Raw genomic sequence first — 18,996 nt, 5'->3', positions numbered from 1 at the left:
ATCATGTGGATACAATCTAGTACGTTCCTTCATCAATAAAACTTCCTCACGCTTATAAGTCGTAGATTATCTAGCTGTTATTCCTATTTGTATTTTGTTTTTATGAGACAACTCCGTATTGTGACTTTAATGAGAAAACAGTGTAGTATGTCATAGTTAGACAACTCCGATATATGTAGTTCAACTAAATAACCCTAATGTATATAGTTCAGTGAGGCAATTCTGTATCATGTTACTTAATGAAACAACCGCGTGATAGATCTCTTAGTAGATTTCAGAATATCATATAAACATTTGATAAAGAATGTGACGAATGATATTAGTTTTCAATTGTAGTGTTATTCATATTAAATAGAGACGTTTCAAATGATTAAAGCATTCTTTATGTTTCTCGCTGGTGTAGCGGTAACTCTACAGATTTACAACGCTAAAATCAGAGGTTCGATTCCCCTCGATGGACTCAGCAAATAGCCCAATGTGGCTTTAATATAAAAAAAAAAACATACATATGGCCCGGCATGGCCAGGTGGTTAAGGCACTCAACTCGTACTCCGAGGATCGCGGGTTAGAATCACCAAACATGCTCGCCCTTTCAGCCGTGGGGGCGTTATAATGTGACGGACAATCCCACTATTCGTTGGTAAAAGAGTAGTCCAAGCGTTGGCGGTGGGTGGTGATGACTAGATGCCTTCCATCTAGTCTTACACTGTTAAATTAGGGACGGCTAGCGTAGATAGCTCTCATTTAACTTTACTCGAAATTCAAAATAAAACCAAACCAAACTTACTGCTAGAGTTATCAGACATACTTAAGTCTCAATAAACATTAAAGTCGTTTCTTTTCCTTAACTTCACGTGTTTAGTACTTACATTGATCCAAACATTTTACTTCCACAGATAACACTACGTAACACAAATTTTGTTCCTGGATAATATGTGTTATTGCTTAATTGCTTATGTAAAAGTACAGAAAATGGCCATTATTCCCTTCAAACTTTGCTTTTGTGACCTGGATAATGAAATTTAGAAATTAACCTATTTTTTATATAAAACGGGTACATTTGCGCATTTTCATTTACATAAGGTCTGAATAAAACAACTTATGGATCAAGATTAACATGTATTTATACTAAAGTTATACAAAAATGAACAAAAATGTTCAGAAGTGAGTAGTTTTTCGAGATTTGCGACGATAATGAAAATCACTTTCACGTATCTGCCCCCAAATATAGTCTCCCATCCTGTTTTCGTTATACGGTCCCAGGTCACAAAAGCAAAGTTTGAAGAGAAAAATATGTCTTTTTCCATTTACTTTAGGCATAAGCAATTAGGAAATAAAACTTTCTGCCCAGGTACAAGAAAAAGTAAAAATTTTTTTACGTAGTGTAATGCATATTCATTAGATAAAAGTAAAACTCTTTTAAGACTAATTTCCTTTTTTCATCTTGTGTAGTACAACATTATAAAATTATTTATTTTGATCAAAATACAGAAAATATAAAAATACAGCTCAGTGAATCACATTAGTTTGTTAGTCATTATAATAAAAAATCAATATAACAAACCCGATAGACATATATATGTTGAAGGTATTATATTAAAACGCTTTTGGTATTTCATCAAGATGTTATCCATGTCACTACATCCAGTTATGTTACATCACACGTACTTGCATCTTCAGCATATTTTCTATTGTACGAGGCTTCTTCGTAAGGTTGTCATGTTCAGAGCACACCACTTCTCCCTGCGAACCTTCTTTAATCCATTTCGTGTACCAGGATGACTGCTTCAACAGTCAGCTCGCACAGAAGTTTACAATTGCTACAATTGGCGAATTTAGCAGTATATTTTTCTATAGAATGGCATTAATACTGTTTCATTCTCTTGCTACTTGAAACGTGTAAAGGTTGAAAGTATATGTCGTGAAAGCATATTGTGTACACATGACTTGTAGTGCTTATCCAGAATGAGATGGTGAGTATATTGCACATTATGGATCGCTTTTACCATGGACCTTTGTGCTTGTGAATTTTCACCTGTTACAATAGAGTACATTGTTCTTACTAAGGCTTGAGTACGACTTGTTGTAAGTCTCTTACTGGCTGGTACCAGTACTCGTCAATGATCCACGTACCTTTGTATCTCAACGCTATGAAATACAAGGAATATTTCTGTCCTGGAAGTTCTAAATCCTTACCTTGAATAAACAAAAAAATCTTATTTTAGGTGACATCACTCAACCTATCAAATGCCTATTAATGTTGATATGCATTTCTGTTACATTCCTTTCATATCGTTTGTGGTTGTTACATGAACCGCTGATCTGCACAATAATAATAAATAAAGTTTTAATATAACTTTGTGTGATGGAAAATGTAAACAGCAAACCTAAACTGCTTGGTATATATTGTACAGATTAATTAATTAATAATAAAATGATAATTTTTAATCTTCTCAAATCTAACATAAAGACAGAGCGGAACATGATTTGTGAAAGCAGCCTAGACATTTTAAGGTGAGGTGTTTTATTGGAACAACAGAGTAAATATAGTATTTCGTGAAAACTGAGTTTACACAATGAGAGGAAGCATAGAAAAAGGAATTTTAAATGTTACAAAATGAGACAGTATAGAGCAAACAGTGTTTACATAGAAATCAAAGGAAATCAAACAATGAAATGAAAAATGAATAACATGTAGGCAAAGTAAAAATTATACTAATATCCAGTTTTAATATCTGTTTTCTCTGATGAGTTTTAATTTACAGTATTTCATTGGTGTTATTACGAACAGTGGTTCAAAGTTTCTGGTTGCTATATAGACTGAAAATTATGCTCTCAATACATAAATTGAACCCACAGAAACAGAACATAATCTGTCGAGAATTTCGGATAAACACAAAGCAAGTTCTGCGTACTATTGAAACTAAGAATCATGTAATTGATAAATCACGTTTTTCTTCCCTCCATTTTGTTTTCTTGCAATGAGACTTTGCGAAATACATTGATAACGACATGCAGGAACATATATTTTTAGCATAAAAATGTGTTGCATATTATATATTTGAAACTGAGAAGAAAAGAGGTTTTATCATAATATGGACTATGGATCGCTAGTTTGAAGAAATGTCCATTGATGTCTGCAACTGTTTCTTTGACTGCTATTTTTTTCAAGTTTTATTTAAAATGATTCTGACTGCCTGTATATTCTGCCTATAACTGCTCACAGTTAGAAACGAAGGCAATAAAAGTTTTGGAAAGAGAAAAGTAAACTGGCAGACGATGGTGCCAAGTTGTTGTTTTTTAACTTCTTCTTACACTTTAAAAAGCGAGGTGAAGAAAACGTTTATTTGAAAGCCTTGGAATTATTCTTTTTAATCGTCTAGGAACTTTTTAACTGGATTGGTAAGCTAATATTACTGTTCGCAAAAAGACGTCTGGAAGGTTACTGTTATTACTGTAGCAGCGGTAAAAAAAATGATGCTTGGGCGTCATAGTATTTATTCAAAGATAAGCAAGCAACGTGACATAAATACTATCCTGTGTATAAATTACAAAGGCAGTTTACGGTTTAAAGAACGAATATGATTGAATCTTTTGTCTCTGAATCTGTGAGGCCGAAATACTGACATCAAAAGGTTTTGTTTTGGAATTTTGTGCAAAGATACACGAAGGCCATCTCTATCTAATTTAGCAGTGTAAGACTAGAGGAAAGGCGGATAGTCATCACTACCTACCGCCAACTCTTGAGCTACTCTTTTACCAACGAATAGTGGGATTGACCGTCCCATTATAACGCCCCCACGGCTGAAAGAGCGAGCACGTTTTTGTTTGACGAGGATTCGAAGTCGCGAACCTCATGTTACGAATCGAGCGCCCTAACCATCTGTTCACGTCGGACGACATCAAAAAGGACGTCGGTAACTTTTATAAAATGCAATTGCAGCCGCTGGTGACCACTTTTTTGAATCATTTGTTATGTTAAAGAAAATACTTCTTTCTCTATTCATTTGATGTTTTCAGCTTAAAATTGTACCATAGAGATGGATATATGGAAATTGTAAAATTTAGTGACATACAGAGTTTACACTTTAAATGTTTCAAAATATCCTTTGAGTTACGAATCAAAAACGAAACACATTAACAACAAACATATGTGTATCACTGTAATATATAACAATGACAGCGTCTCTCTAAATACAGGAATTAATTATCAGACTGAAGTTCGCTTTTCGAACAATTCTACCCTTGTGTTTTCAGATACGTTACGAACAATGAATCAGTCTATTCCGAAATGTTGTACAACAGTAAATTGGTTCCTAATGTTCACTTTATAACCATTTACCATTTTTTCCTAAAATCGAAGGCCCGGCATGGCCAAGCGTGTTAAGGCGTGCGACTCGTCATTTGAGGGTCGCGGGTTCGAATATTCGTCACACCAAAAATGCTCGCCCTTTCAGCTGTGGGGGCGTTATAATGCTACGGTCAATTCCACTATTCGTTGGTAAAAGAATAGCCCAAGGATTGGCGGTGGGTGGTGATGACTAGTTGCCTTCCCTCTAGTCTTACACTGCTAAATTAGGGACGGCTAGCGCAGATGGCCTTCGTGAAGCTTGCACGAAATTCAAAAGAAATCAAACCAAAACCTTCAGACTACAGGATCGTGTCAAGCAATGCGTCATATTGATTAATTTTCTCTTTGCTTGTACGCTCGCCCTTTCAGCCGTGAGGGAGTTATAGTGTGACTGTCAATCCCACTATTCGTTAGTAAAAGAGTAGCCCAAGATTTGGCGGAGGGAGGTAATTACTAGTTGCCTTCCCTCTAGTCTTACACTGCTAAATTAGGGACGGCTAGCGCAGATAGACCTTGAGTAGCTTTGCGCGAAATTAAACAAAAAACAAACGTTTGATTAACTTTGTATATAAAATACACAAGGACATAAACGTTAGTTAACGGGATTCATTGACTGTACTTTTGTTTATATTTCTTACGTTACTCATATTTTAGAGACTCTCCGACTAACAAAGTGTGTTTGAACAACTGGCTGGGCCATTGGATTCCATCGATATCTGTATGAAATTAAAACGTTTCGAAAGTGAAAATAAAATATTTAAATAGTGTAGGTACGGACCATTAATTCTGCTCTTTTTCAACTGATAAAGATAATTATTTCGTGACAGTTAAGTACCAATAAAACGAACCGAGTGTGAGGCCTACGTTTTATGAGCCTTGAAATGTGAATTTGGGATTCATGGTTCGCATTTCGTTTTTCATAAACTTCTTCGCTTTTCGGATTATCGCGGATGTGCTGTAAGTGTGACATTATTTTTAATTATATGAGAGAAGCCCAAGTGGTTGTGATGCTGTTCATGACTATAACTAGCGTTCTAAGCTTGATATGCTGTTCATGACTATAACTATCGTTCTAAGCTTGATATGCTGTTCATGACTATAACTAGCGTTCTAAGCTTGATATGCTGTTCATGACTATAACTAGCGTTCTAAGCTTGATATGCTGTTCATGACTATAACTAGCGTTCTAAGCTTGATATGCTGTTCATGACTATAACTAGCGTTCTAAGCTAAGCGATATGCTGTTCATGACTATAACTAGCGTTCTAAGCTTGATATGCTGTTCATGACTATAACTAGCGTTCTAAGCTTGATATGCTGTTCATGACTATAACTAGCGTTCTAAGCTTGATATGCTGTTCATGACTATAACTAGCGTTCTAAGCTTGATATGCTGTTCATGACTATAACTAGCGTTCTAAGCTTGATATGCTGTTCATGACTATAACTAGCGTTCTAAGCTTGATATGCTGTTCATGACTATAACTAGCGTTCTAAGCTTGATATGCTGTTCATGACTATAACTAGCGTTCTAAGCTTGATATGCTGTTCATGACTATAACTAGCGTTCTAAGCTTGATATGCTGTTCATGACTATAACTAGCGTTCTAAGCGATATGCTGTTCATGACTATAACTAGCGTTCTAAGCTTGATATGCTGTTCATGACTATAACTAGCGTTCTAAGCTTGATATGCTGTTCATGACTATAACTAGCGTTCTAAGCTTGATATGCTGTTCATGACTATAACTAGCGTTCTAAGCGATATGCTGTTCATGACTATAACTAGCGTTCTAAGCTTGATATGCTGTTCATGACTATAACTAGCGTTCTAAGCTTGATATGCTGTTCATGACTATAACTAGCGTTCTGAGCTTGATATGCTGTTCATGACTATAACTAGCGTTCTAAGCTTGATCACGGTCTACAAAATCAGCTGTGCGCCCTCTACTAAAAGTGAAAAATCTTGTTATTCAGTTCCAAGGATCTGGCATAGCCTTAATGACTGTCGGTGGATACTAACCAGATTCCCTTTGTTCTGTAATTCAGAATTAAGTATGACTATACCTGAATCCTGGAATTCTCTGTTTGTTTGTTGAATTACAAATTATGTTGTACTAGCCCTAATAGACTAAAGCGAAGGTAGCTAGTCATCATCATCCATAAAGTATGTTCGGCGAAGGATTTGGATCTTACATCACCTAAATGTTGGTCAGTTGCCTGATTTCCAGGTTATACCAGGCACAGAATTCACTGAACTGTTTAGGTTACGTGCGTATAAAGTGCCTTAAATATTAAAATGTCTATTTTCCAATGCGTAATGAGATATTTTGTTGTCTTTGTGAATTAATACATAATAATGGGAAATACTTTGCTTCCTTATTTTTCTTTGTTAAAAACTTCTCATATAAGAAGAATTTCCAAGAAACCCACTTTACAAGTGAACAATGATATGCTTTGTGACAGCAGCGAAACAACTCTGGCGAGGTTCATATAGGAACTGCTGGGATTTCTTTCATCTGTAAGAAAACATGGCGAGATTGGTATATGAGATGCAAATTTTAACATATGTGACACAACAATGACGAGGTTGATATATATACGAGATATTAATCATATCAAACTTAAACAGTATTGGATAGTAATCACGTAAAAAGATACATTAGCCTGTGATGAGCCATGAGAATTAGTTCATGTGATAATTGTATAAGTGTCATTAATACACAAGACACCAAGGTCGATTCAAGATGGCGCTTGTTTGCGTTGCTACAAGTTGAATTCAACACTTTTGTTATTAAGTTAGTCCGGTTTATTTGAAACTACGTGTGGATATGTCAAACATTAGAGACATTATTGTGAAAGACCAATTGCAGATGTTATTATGACTCTAATTCTAGAAGTTATAGGCAAATGAGATATTAAGATATATCTATCTGGGTTTTCTTACAGGGAAGAATACGGGAAAGGAAAGAGGACGTTCCAATGTCACAAAGTGTGTTTATTTCATCACGTGGTCCTCTCATCCCTATGCCTCCACCAGGACTACGACCGAGATCTTTCCGACAACTACCGAGACGCCCTAACAATGGCCTCTTCTCTACTTTTAAAATGGCAATGCCTCCGGTAAGTTCACGGAACCACATTTGGCTATAAATACATAATGTTTTATTAATACACTTAGCACAATAGCAGTGCCAGGTTATTAATGTACATTCTGTTAAAAAACTGGTGTTAGGCCGATAAGTTACACTGTTTTACTAACACCACATACAATGTGTTGTTTAAGGACATTACACTGTTTTATTGATAATACTAATATTTTACGTACAATATTTTAGAAGTTCTTTGATATTAAGCGTAAATAGACACAATGAGCTGTTTGTGCTTTGCCAATCATGGGTACAGAAGCATAATATTTAGCGTACAAGTCCTCAGTCTTACCACCAAGTCACCTGAGCGTCACTACTGTTCACTACTTTTGTATCGAATTGTTAGTTGGTTTGAAGTTAAGCACATAGCTACACAGAGGGCTATCTCTGTCTGCCCTTCGAAACCCGGTTTCTAGCGTTGTGAATCCGAGGAATGAAAAATACAAATAAATCAAGTAAATTATCAAATGAATACATAAAATACAACGGTTATTTACAAACAATTAAAATATCTTTATTGAAACCAAAAACAGCATTCATTTATAAAACACTCTACAATGATTTGGTATTACTTTGTTATCTCCAGAGAGATTTGTAGGTTCAAGGTAATGTTAATACAGTTATTATAGATCAAATGGATGACAATGTAGTGTCCAATGTAAAGAGTGTCTGTTGATGGTTTCAATAAGATTGTTTTGATGTGAGTACATAAACACTGTATTTTAACGTATATAAACACTGTATTTTATTTATTTGTTTAATGTTATATTTTATTAAACTTGCTGATCATTCATATTTAGATTATTTCTTTTGTTTTGTTTTGTTTAATGGTGATGCGTAAGCTAATGGTTAGCATGTTAGATTGAGGATCAAAATATTCAGGCTTCGAAACATGATGTCGCTGTAGACATTTTACAAAAACAAAACAGTACATCATATTTATGTAAAAACGGTCGTTTGGGTTGAGATTTTTTTTTTTTTTTACGTAGAGGAGGAAACAACGTTTCGACCTTTTTCGGTCATCGTCAGGTTCACAAAGAAAGAAAGAGGTAAATGACCGGAAGCTGACCGCATGTTTGAAAGAGGTTGTGTAACTGAGTGTCGAAATGTAGAGGGCGTGCTTAGATGTTATTATTTATTATATTATTTATTAATATAGGTATAAAGGTGTTCCTTTGTGAACCTGACGATGACCAAAGAAGGTCAAAACGTTGTTCGCTCCTCTACGTAAAAAAAACAAAATTTTCAATCCAAACCAGCCGTTTTTACATATATATTTTTCTATACAAGTGGGTTTTCTCGACATCACTGAGTACATCACATTATTTGATTCAAATTACCCTCAAAAAACGTTATCATGGTAAATGCTAATGGCTGGCCGCCTCTGCTCTTGTTAGTAGCTCAAAATTAGGGACCGTTACACTAAGTTTAAGTGGTTTATTTTTTAAACCAAACATTCCAGTATACGCCAATGTTTGTGTGCTGGTCACAAGATACGAAGCTGACAGGATCCAACTAAACTTTATAAGAAGTATGCTCTAAATAATCTATTATATATCTCTAAGCATTGAGAGTTCCAATGAACCATTTTAGGTACTACTTTCACTTTCCATATTATGATCCATTTTATAAGTACGAATTGAAATTCAGCTAATCTGTCACAAAATTGAAAATCATGAACACAAAAGCAGTTTATCTGTGCCAGGATGTAATACGTAACATGATAAAGAAGTTGCTCCTTCTGGAGAAGCAACACTCGCCACATGCATAGAAGCCATTTTCATTATATATACGTTCAACCGTTTCACACATCGAACAGCTGGAAAACAAATTGGATATCCATACTATTCCGTATGAAGACAAACATGACAAGTCGCCTGATGCAGTGCCTACGATTGAATTACTGGAAGAAACACTGAAAAACCGTTCGCTCTCATACGCTAGATTGAATATGGAAAGCAACACAGAGGAATCGTGTGCTTTAGACATGACAGTCTTACGGTAACACCTTTAGCAATGGAGACTACGCTGTAGAACTATTATAAAGATTCAGTCGTCAAACAGAGCATGACTCGATGTGTCTACATAGACTGTAACGACTTGGTGAAGCCCCAAAATCATTTCAATGTAACTTCAATCTTCTATAGATCCATCTGCTGAAAAAAAACCTAAGAGAAATTTCCTATACTTAGACGGTTGCTACTGTTGAATTACCTGTCCATATAGTTAATTATTCATAAACCCATATTTATCGAAAAATTGAAAGTTACGCATTTACGAAAAACATATTTCCAAAACATTGGTAATTAGAGATTACCATCTTTCTAATATTTCTCTTAATTTCGTTTTCCACGTTATGATTCATTTTAACCTCTAAAAAAGAAATTCTAGTATCATCACAAGTTTTCTTGCCAAACCACAAACTGTGTACGGTGAGTGTTTATCTAGGCCTGTAGTGAGTTTCTTTTCCTTGAATCATGTATTGTCTATTACACACTGTAACAAGAACCTTGACTAGCTTTATCACACAAAATCTCAGGAAAACAGTATGCTGAACTAAGATATCTTAAGTGTAGATTAACACTTCTGTATCCTTTTAACGGCATTGTTGTAAAGGAAGAATGGGTTTATTTAATAACAATCATCATTGTTTTATATAACAATTCTACATGAATATGATTGGTTATCTGGCACCGTTCACTACATAGGTGAACCTTTCTAAGGACCTGTACACAGACAACGTCTACTAAATTTGAAAATGCTATGTTAAATATTTTCCTAACGTCGCGAAGCAAAGTTTATTTTTATCAACAGAAAATTCGAAGACTTGGTTCTTTTTTGTTTTAGTTCTTATCCATATGACATAAAGAAATAAGATGGAATAAAATTAATGTTATCTATCACATGAACAATTATTTTTTATCTATGTTCTGTTTCATTAACTTGTGGCACAGTGGTGTGTCTGCGGACTTGTACCATTAGAAACTGGGTTTTGATACTCGTGGTACGCAGAGCACTGAGAGCCTATTTTGTGCTCAACTCAAAATAAACAAACAAAATTTCACTTAAAATATTACAGTTTTAGTACATATGTCTTAAAGTATTAAGTATTTAAATTTTAAAATTATCAGAACAGTGACATATATTACCCTCTTAATCAAAGGTAGAAACTATAGTTATTAAACTAATATTTTTACAAGTCTTGCATAAAAAGAGAAAAAAAATACTTGTAAAATAAAACAAAATTTGTGTGGCACATTGCGATAAAATGTTCATAAGTGTCTTAATCTGTTAGTTAGAGCAGCACTTTGATTAAACCATCAGTTGGACAACTGTTTTGTGTTTTTCAATTTCGCGCAAAGCTACAGGAAGGCTATCTGCGCTAGACGTCCCTAAGTTAGCAGAAGGAAGGCATCTAGTCATCACCACCCATCGCCAACTATAGGGCTACTCTTTTACCAATGAATCGTCGGATTGACCGTCACATTATAACGCCCCCACGGCTAAAAGGGCGAGCATGCTTGGTGTGACAGGGATTCGAACCCGCGATATTTTTAAATTACTAGTTACTAATTATCTAGCTGCCTTCCCTCCAGTCTTACACTGCTAAATTAGGGACGGCTAGCACAGATAGCCCTCGAGTAGCTTTGTGCGAAATTCCAAAACAAACCAAACAAACTAGGTGACACATCACTAATAAGGTCACAATATAAAAACAATATAAAATGATATTTAACGCTTACGAAAACAGAAAATGAAGTTCTCATAAAGTGTTACCTCGTAGAGATATTTAAAAACACTGTTCTCAAGAATATTTCATCGAGATAACAATGGACAAGCTAGTTATAAAACGTGATATAACCGCGACGTTTGTTGAGTAGTAGAAAAGTTAGCATATTGGAATGAAAAGATGAAATGTGCAAACTAATTCATGCCATTAATGTAATAGAGGTAACAATCAAAATTTCCTTGAATATGAACATCCAAATGATGTACGTTATTAACTGACCAATTTTGAGGAAAACCACATCTCCTAAGAAACTTATATTAATGCACGCTTTTGATTTGTTTATTTAATTAAACCCCCCAGTGGCTCAGCGGTGTGTCTGCGGACTTACAACGCTAAAATCCAGGTTTCGATACCTGTGGTGGGCAGTGCACAGTTGGCCCATTGTGTAGCTTTGTGCTTAATTCAAAACACAAAAACAACATATTTAATTAGAGTGAAAAAACACATCAGAATATTCTACTGAGAGAACCATCCTGTATAAACTAACTAATAAAGCACGCTCCGAATGTGAATTCGATTGTTTATTGTGCGCGGTCCATTACTTTAACAATATACTCTGCATTTTCAGACTTAGGGTGTATTAAACTGGTAACGATCAAATCAGATTTGCGCAAAAATACGCAGGCTGTTCCTATTACAAAAACACACATTTGTTTCTATGGGTTAAATTAAATAGCAGAGTTTCAAAAATCTTCGTCCCTAAAAGTAGAAATATGCAAGATTACCGTGTAACTAATTGCACAAATAACTGCAATGCTATTTTCAGGACTGTCGCAAGACTACTGAAGACATCTTGTAATCCACGAAAAAAATATCATCTCATTAAAGCTGAATATGTCTTCTAGATCTAAATTCGTTCAACATAACTGGCTTATTCATAACTAATTACTACTGAATCTCTGTTTTACTGATGAACGTGATGACACTATGTAATAAAATTTTTACATTTTCTTGTTCCTGGGCAGAAAGTGTTATTTTCCAATTGCTTATGCCTAAAGTAAATGGAAAATGACATATTTTTCTCTTTAAACTTTGCTTTTGTGACCCGGGAGCATATAACACAAACATGATGGGAAACTATACTTGGGGGCTGATACGTGAAAGTGATTTACATTACAGTCGCAAATCTTTAAAGACTATTCACTTCTAAATATTTTTGTGTAACTTTAGTATAAATAAATGGAAATCTAGATTCATATGTTTTATTTAGACCTTATGTAAATGTGCAAATTTGCCCGTTTTTACATAGAAAATAGGTTAATTTCTAAATTTCATTATCCAGGTCACAAAAGCAAAGTTTGAAGGGAATAATGGCCATTTTATATACTTTTACAACATAAGCAAATAAGAAATAACACATACTATCCAGGAACAGAATTTGTGTTTTATAGGGTAATCGATTTAGGGCTGACAGAAGTGATAAACCACATAATAATAAGTAATAACTTATCATCATGTTATCTTTATCTTGTGGTACAAAATGTACAAAAGTGAGACGAAAACTGAAACTCTAATAAGCATAATTTAAATAGATATAAACAAGTTTTAGTAATTTTAATGCAAAACGATCTCTTTAGTTACAAAATTATTTGAATATCAAATATTGATTACGATACAGTTTGTTTGAGTTAGTTCTACTTTAAGGCTTTCAGGTTTGTTATGGATACTGCATTAGATAACAGAGTAAGTTTTATAGTTCTGTGTAAACTCATTGATCACGATTCGTGTATTTCATGATTTAACCAATTCTTTCTCCAACATGATGTCAACAATTACAAAAACTTGTCTCTAATATTATACGAGCATTTAACAAGGCCTGTGTTTAATGTATTGTCAAAGGTTACAGATACTCGTCACGAATGTCATATGAGCATCTAGAAGGACCTTTCTCTAATTTTATATGAACATTTAGCGAGGCCTGTCTAATGTAATGTCAACGATTACAGATACTCGTTTCTTATGTCATATGAGCCTCTAGAAAGTCCTATATCTAACGTTTTGTTAACAAATGTCTCTAATGTCAGCGATTACTTGACTCTAGTGTTATGTCACCATTTAGCAAAGCCTGTCTAATGTAATGTCAACGATTTCAGAGATTTGTCTCTAATATTATCTCAACATCTAGGAAGGCCTATTTCTAATTATATATCACTAATTAACAAGGCATGTTTCTAATGTTATATCAGCCATTAGGCTCTTTTAAATGTTGTATGGGTGGCCATGAAGCACAACATTTATTTCTATAACTGGTGAGTTTAACATTTTTTTCCATGAGTTTTCCTTCTTGTATAAATGGGAAACAGTTTTCTTGTAATTTTTAGATTATTATTAAAATTTCATTTTGCAGTAATTTACTTTATTATTATTTATTATTACTTCCGAAATATACGTACTTGTAATTTCAATGTCTTTATTATTATAAGCTGTTTTGTCACAGGAAACGGCCCAGTACTGCATAATATTTTAATTCTTTTTTTTTTTTATTTTTTGAAGGTGGCGTTGGTGTCGTTGTAATAAATCTTGATTTTAGAGTTTCTAGCTGGAAACTAGATACTTTTCAATATTCTAGATAACTCCGAGTATAGTTCGAAAGTAAGTTGTACTCAAAATATTGGAAAAGTTAATGTAAATGATAACTACTTACAGGCAGGTGTCCGGGTCGAGATAATTTCCGATCCGAATTATGTACCTATCTTTGACGTCACAGTAACGTTATCACCATTGATGAGCGTGGAAGACGCCCTTCGTCAAGCAAGTATCAAGTACAGCCGCATGATGTCGCTACCATCGACACGGAGTTCAATTGAACTGCACCATTCACAACTGCTGCATTGTTCTATTGCGAAAGGAATACCAAACGTTTCAAAATTTTGGATGATACGTATTCTAGATAAAGACAAGAATGTAAGACTTTAATCTCTTCTGGTTTTTAGTTCAATATTTCATTCAATTAAAACTAGTCAGTTGCATTTCATGTTAACATTGACGTACAAAATTAGGTTTGGTAGGAATGTTTCGGGAGAAGAGATTTAACTCAGAATTTTGACACCTAATACAGGTGTATAGAAGCATATGCTGACCACATTTAACAAACAAATGCCATGGATGACGCTGCAAAGAAACTTTGAAAACCGATTTACTTATCATGTGAAGCCATTAGAAATTACAGCTGAAAATTATATGTTCCCATAGCTTATTTATTATTCATCGATCAATAGATTTTTGCAGTTACCCAATGTTAATGTTTGGTAGAAAAAAAAACATCATATTGAAGATTACATGATGCACATAACTAAATATATGCTTCAAGCTGTTTCTTCTTGTGCTCTTCCTCACCTGAATTTGTTGCTGGAATGGATGGAAGGCACATTGATCATTTTGTATAACACTCAAATATATTACTTTTCCTTAGAAGGAAATATAATTTACAAGTTTTCAATTTAGCAGCGCCATCTATGATAGTTTTGTTGTTGTTTTCTCGTAAATGCGAACTGCGCATGTGTTTGCATAGTTGTAGCAGCTAACTAAAATGTAATTGAATAGTTTTGTTTTTGTATTTTCTGAGACTGAAATAATCATATATTTATCAGAAATTTTAACAAAATGACGTCATTTTTGTGACGTTTCTGTGAAAAAACGATTGATATTACAAAATCATGTGACCCTCATTCACGTCAGTATAACATCGTTTGCTTATTGGCTGTAGAGGTATAAGCTTGTCAAAGCCGGTCCTCATTTACGTTAATGTTTATACTGATCTCTGATATTCAGTTTGCTGCATTTTGTCTTTATATCTGTTGTTTAGTTTATTACGTTTTGTTTTTATCTATGATGTACAGTTTGTCACATTTTGTCTTTCTGTCTACTGTTCAGTTTGTCACATGTTATCTTCCCACTTACTGTTTAGGTTGTCACATTTTGTCTTTCTGTCTACTGTTCAGTTTGTCACATTTTGTCTTTCTGTCTATTGTTCAGTTTGTCACATTTTGTCTTCCTACTTGCTGTTTAGGTTGTCATATTTTGTTTACCTGTCAACTGTTCAGTTTGTCACATTTTATCCTCATACCTTCTTTGGTTTGTCACATTTTGTCTTCCTGTCTACTGTTCAGTTTGTCACATTTTATCTTCCTGTCTACTGTTCGGTTTGTCACATTTTATCCTCATACCTTCTTTGGTTTCTCACATTTTGTCTTCCTGTCTATTGTTCAGTTTGTCATTTTTTGTCTTCATCCCTGTCGCTCAGTTTGTCACATATTTTTTAATTAGTTCCTGCTATTCAGATTTGTATTTTTGTTTCCTTCATTTCCGTTACGAAACCTGCCCGTGACAACTGAGCACGTTCCAAATTTGGTATCGTTGTCTTGTGAGTGAGAATATAAACGTAACTTTAAACATGGCACTGTCGAGATTCAGCGACCATGAAAACCTAATCCTTGACCACAATCATGCTTGGATGATCATTCGAGTGATTTTTAGCTACTCTTAATGTGAAGAAATGTGCCACATAAGTAAGATAGCCGTTGGTGTACACAAGTTCGCTTTCCAAATTTTGCACTCTTAACTCCAAATATGAGAGGAATTCAAAGAGAAATAAATAAACAACATTAGTTCGTACAGGGTTCTAATAACATAGTAATTATAGAACATTAGCTATAAGAAACAACTTATTTATTCAGCCAGCTCAACTTAAAGTGACAAAACACTAGCTTTTGATCATCAACCACTAGCAACAACTCAATGTTTTAGTCATTTCGCATCAGAGTAACAAAACGGTAATTGTCAAACACTTTCTAATAGAAACAGCTCATTACTTCGATCAGCTCATGTCGTAATAATAATACACTAGTTATCAAACATCAGTTACTAGAAACACCTTATCACTTAAGTATCTATTTTAAGGTAGAGATGTTTCTAGTAATTGACGCTCGATAACTAATATTTATAATGATGCGAATTGACTGAAGTCATAAGATGTTGAATATTATTGTCTATTGGTCAAATAACACGTAAGGTTAAAATAGGTACCCAATTTAAAAAAATTCAATCGAGATCAATCTATGACCGCTAAAAACTTAAAACTGTATGCTTGCAACATTCTAAAGAAATTATTTAATATTAGAAATATCATGTTGTTAGACAGAGGTGAAGTTCCGACGAATATTTATGTAAAAATGTGGGTGGCCTTCTCTGTTAAGTTTACGAAAGAATAATAAGCCTGTACATAGACCACGTGACCCACTTAACACAAAAAAGTATAAATAACACATGATTATGTTTTGCAACTCACTTCTGAAGTTGACGTTGCAACTTCGAAACATGTAGAATGAACTTTTTAGTGGTCATGGATTCGCATTATCAAAATGTTTTCAGTTGTGTACCTATTTTACCGTCATGTGTTATTATTTTAACACCACACACGTTATCAAAATGTTTTCAGTTGTGTACCTATTTTACCGTCATGTGTTATTATTTTAACACCACACACATTTCACAGAGCTCTATTTTCAGAGTTATTTTTGTATTTAGACTTTTAAGACTATGTATAAACACTCCTACATATATATTCGTTTAAAATATTTTGAAATCTGCAGACATTTGAACATACGAACATTTCACAGGGAGATCAAACTCTTCATATAACACTATATCATTCATTTATGCCTCCAATTAGGCAAAACTGGGTGAAATAACTCTACTTACTCCACGAAAATCGTACTGATTTTTCGGTATTTAAGTTCAAGGTGATTTTTTTCTTCAAACAAAACGACGTCGAACATTCTTGAAGAAGTTGTCCTTTTTATGTATTCTAGTTCATCTAAAGTAACCTGGGTTCATGGAGAGCACATCACAAAAGCCATTCACAGATGGCCAGATTAGTTGCAGTAAAGTTAGTCTGAATTTGATATGACTTTAGACTCTTTTTCCATAGCCCTAACAAGTGAACCATTTTATGCTCTGAAAAAGTTTCAGACGACACGAATACGCTAGATGCTATAGAGTCAATTTCTGATTGCTGTTAAATAGTTTCGTCTACAATAAAACATGTGTGGCAGAACTTTGCCATTGCTTGTCCTGCATAAATATTTTTATTAAACTAAGGTACAAAGTTTTTTTCTTAGAAAAATAAAGAAATCGTAAAAGCAAAATAACGTAGCACCAACACTAGAGTACAAATTTCATGGTGAGAACATATAAAGTATACCCTGGTTCTGGAGGTGTCTGTGACAGCAGAGCTCATATAGCAGCGGAGATACACCTCACACTTAATTTCATTTTATCTGCCTCACAAACTGAAAAATAAGTCAGAGTAGACGTGGATGGTCAAGCCAAGAACGTCCTTTCTCTTCGCCATCTTTCGGTATTTGTAATCAGTTGTGGAAGGATTGATGACTGTTCTATTACTACTTGTGGACGTGATAAGTAGAAACGTATCTTCCTGACTTTGACATTCCAACCTTATTGTAGTAGTGTAAGCTTCTATTTAGATAGATAGTAGGGAAAGAACCATAAATGTACTTCAATGTCTCTTCCAATACTTTAAACCAGTGCAAATAACTATGTTATTATATACTGCGGTTTTTTTCTATTTTTCCGAGGGAAAAGGTTTCGTTTTTAATTTAGCATTTGTTTATCACCAAAGGTGTGGTCAGACCGTTGTTAATACTAAAAAACAAATCTTTTCACATATTAATTCTATAAAAATACCTCAAATATTTATTTAATCAAGCTTTTTACGTCATATGTTATTGTTGCTCACCTTTCTTGTAGGTATGTTAAAACATGTTAATAACATGTTTTTTAGTATTAAAAAAGCGTCATTACATTCGTATACTAACGAAGTTTGTAAAATTGGTTTTATTTTATCTGTATTTTCATAACTGATCCTTTTCGCAATTTCTTTTCTTTAGGTTTATTTTGTTTTCCTTTTTTTTTATTTCCAGGTTGTGTATGACAACCTGTGTGTTCCGTCCCCACAGGAGCTACTGGTGGAACCAGGAATGACTATCATCCTCCATTGAACCTTCTACATAGTTGTCGATTTAAACAGCTTCCTTTATTTATTATATTTTATTTTTAGTGCACCACAAATACCTGTAGCATTTTGCTGTTTTAAAACAAAAACTCGCTTATCAGAACTTCTCTTTTAAAATGTGTATTAAATAGATGAAATAAAAATATTAACCACATTTATGGAACTTGTAAAGTTTACTGCACTCGGTTTTGAATCTGGTTTTAATCTGTGCAGTACGACGGAATATTGTGTTGTATTATGAAATACCACATAATAATATGTACAGAAACAAATGCATAACAATACAAAAGGCTCACACACCAATCATATAATCTAACTACAATAATTAAAGAAGCTAGTTTTATAAAATTAAAGTTATTATAAGTGAATTAAGAGCATGATAAATAGCCTGCAGATTAATATTCCTTACCTATGAATCCGATGAAACAAAGCATATTCCATGCTATTGTACTGTTATAAGAATGAGGGTCAAATCCCATCATTCGATAAGAAAGTTAACAGCCCTAAGGTTGACGATACGTTTGTGTACTTAACAAAACAAAATGGACGATAAATAAGATATGACAAAAATAATACATATTATTTATTTATTAAAAATACATCACTGTAAGATTGTTTGTTTGTTAGCTTTGAATTTCGCGCAAAGCTACTCGAAGGCTATCTGCGCTAGCCG

At 34.0% G+C, this 18,996-nt stretch overlaps 1 protein-coding gene across 1 annotated transcript in view; it reads left to right on the top strand.

The window, feature by feature from the left end:
- Positions 1-18,470, top strand: part of LOC143254497 (uncharacterized) — a 36,238-nt gene extending 17,768 nt beyond the window's left edge. The window contains exons 3-5 of the mRNA XM_076509669.1: positions 7,301-7,474; positions 13,937-14,194; positions 18,232-18,470. Of these exons, the coding sequence (XP_076365784.1) occupies positions 7,301-7,474; positions 13,937-14,194; positions 18,232-18,309 (510 nt within the window). The 3' untranslated portion in view covers positions 18,310-18,470. The remainder of the gene's footprint in view (positions 1-7,300; positions 7,475-13,936; positions 14,195-18,231) is intronic.
- Positions 18,471-18,996: the final 526 nt, after the last annotated feature.

The sequence above is a fragment of the Tachypleus tridentatus genome, chromosome 6 (genome assembly GCF_004210375.1).
Source record: "Tachypleus tridentatus isolate NWPU-2018 chromosome 6, ASM421037v1, whole genome shotgun sequence".
NCBI lineage: Eukaryota > Metazoa > Arthropoda > Merostomata > Xiphosura > Limulidae > Tachypleus > Tachypleus tridentatus.
The sequence above is the reverse complement of the archived record's forward strand: the minus strand, read 5'-3'. Positions and strand labels throughout refer to the sequence as shown.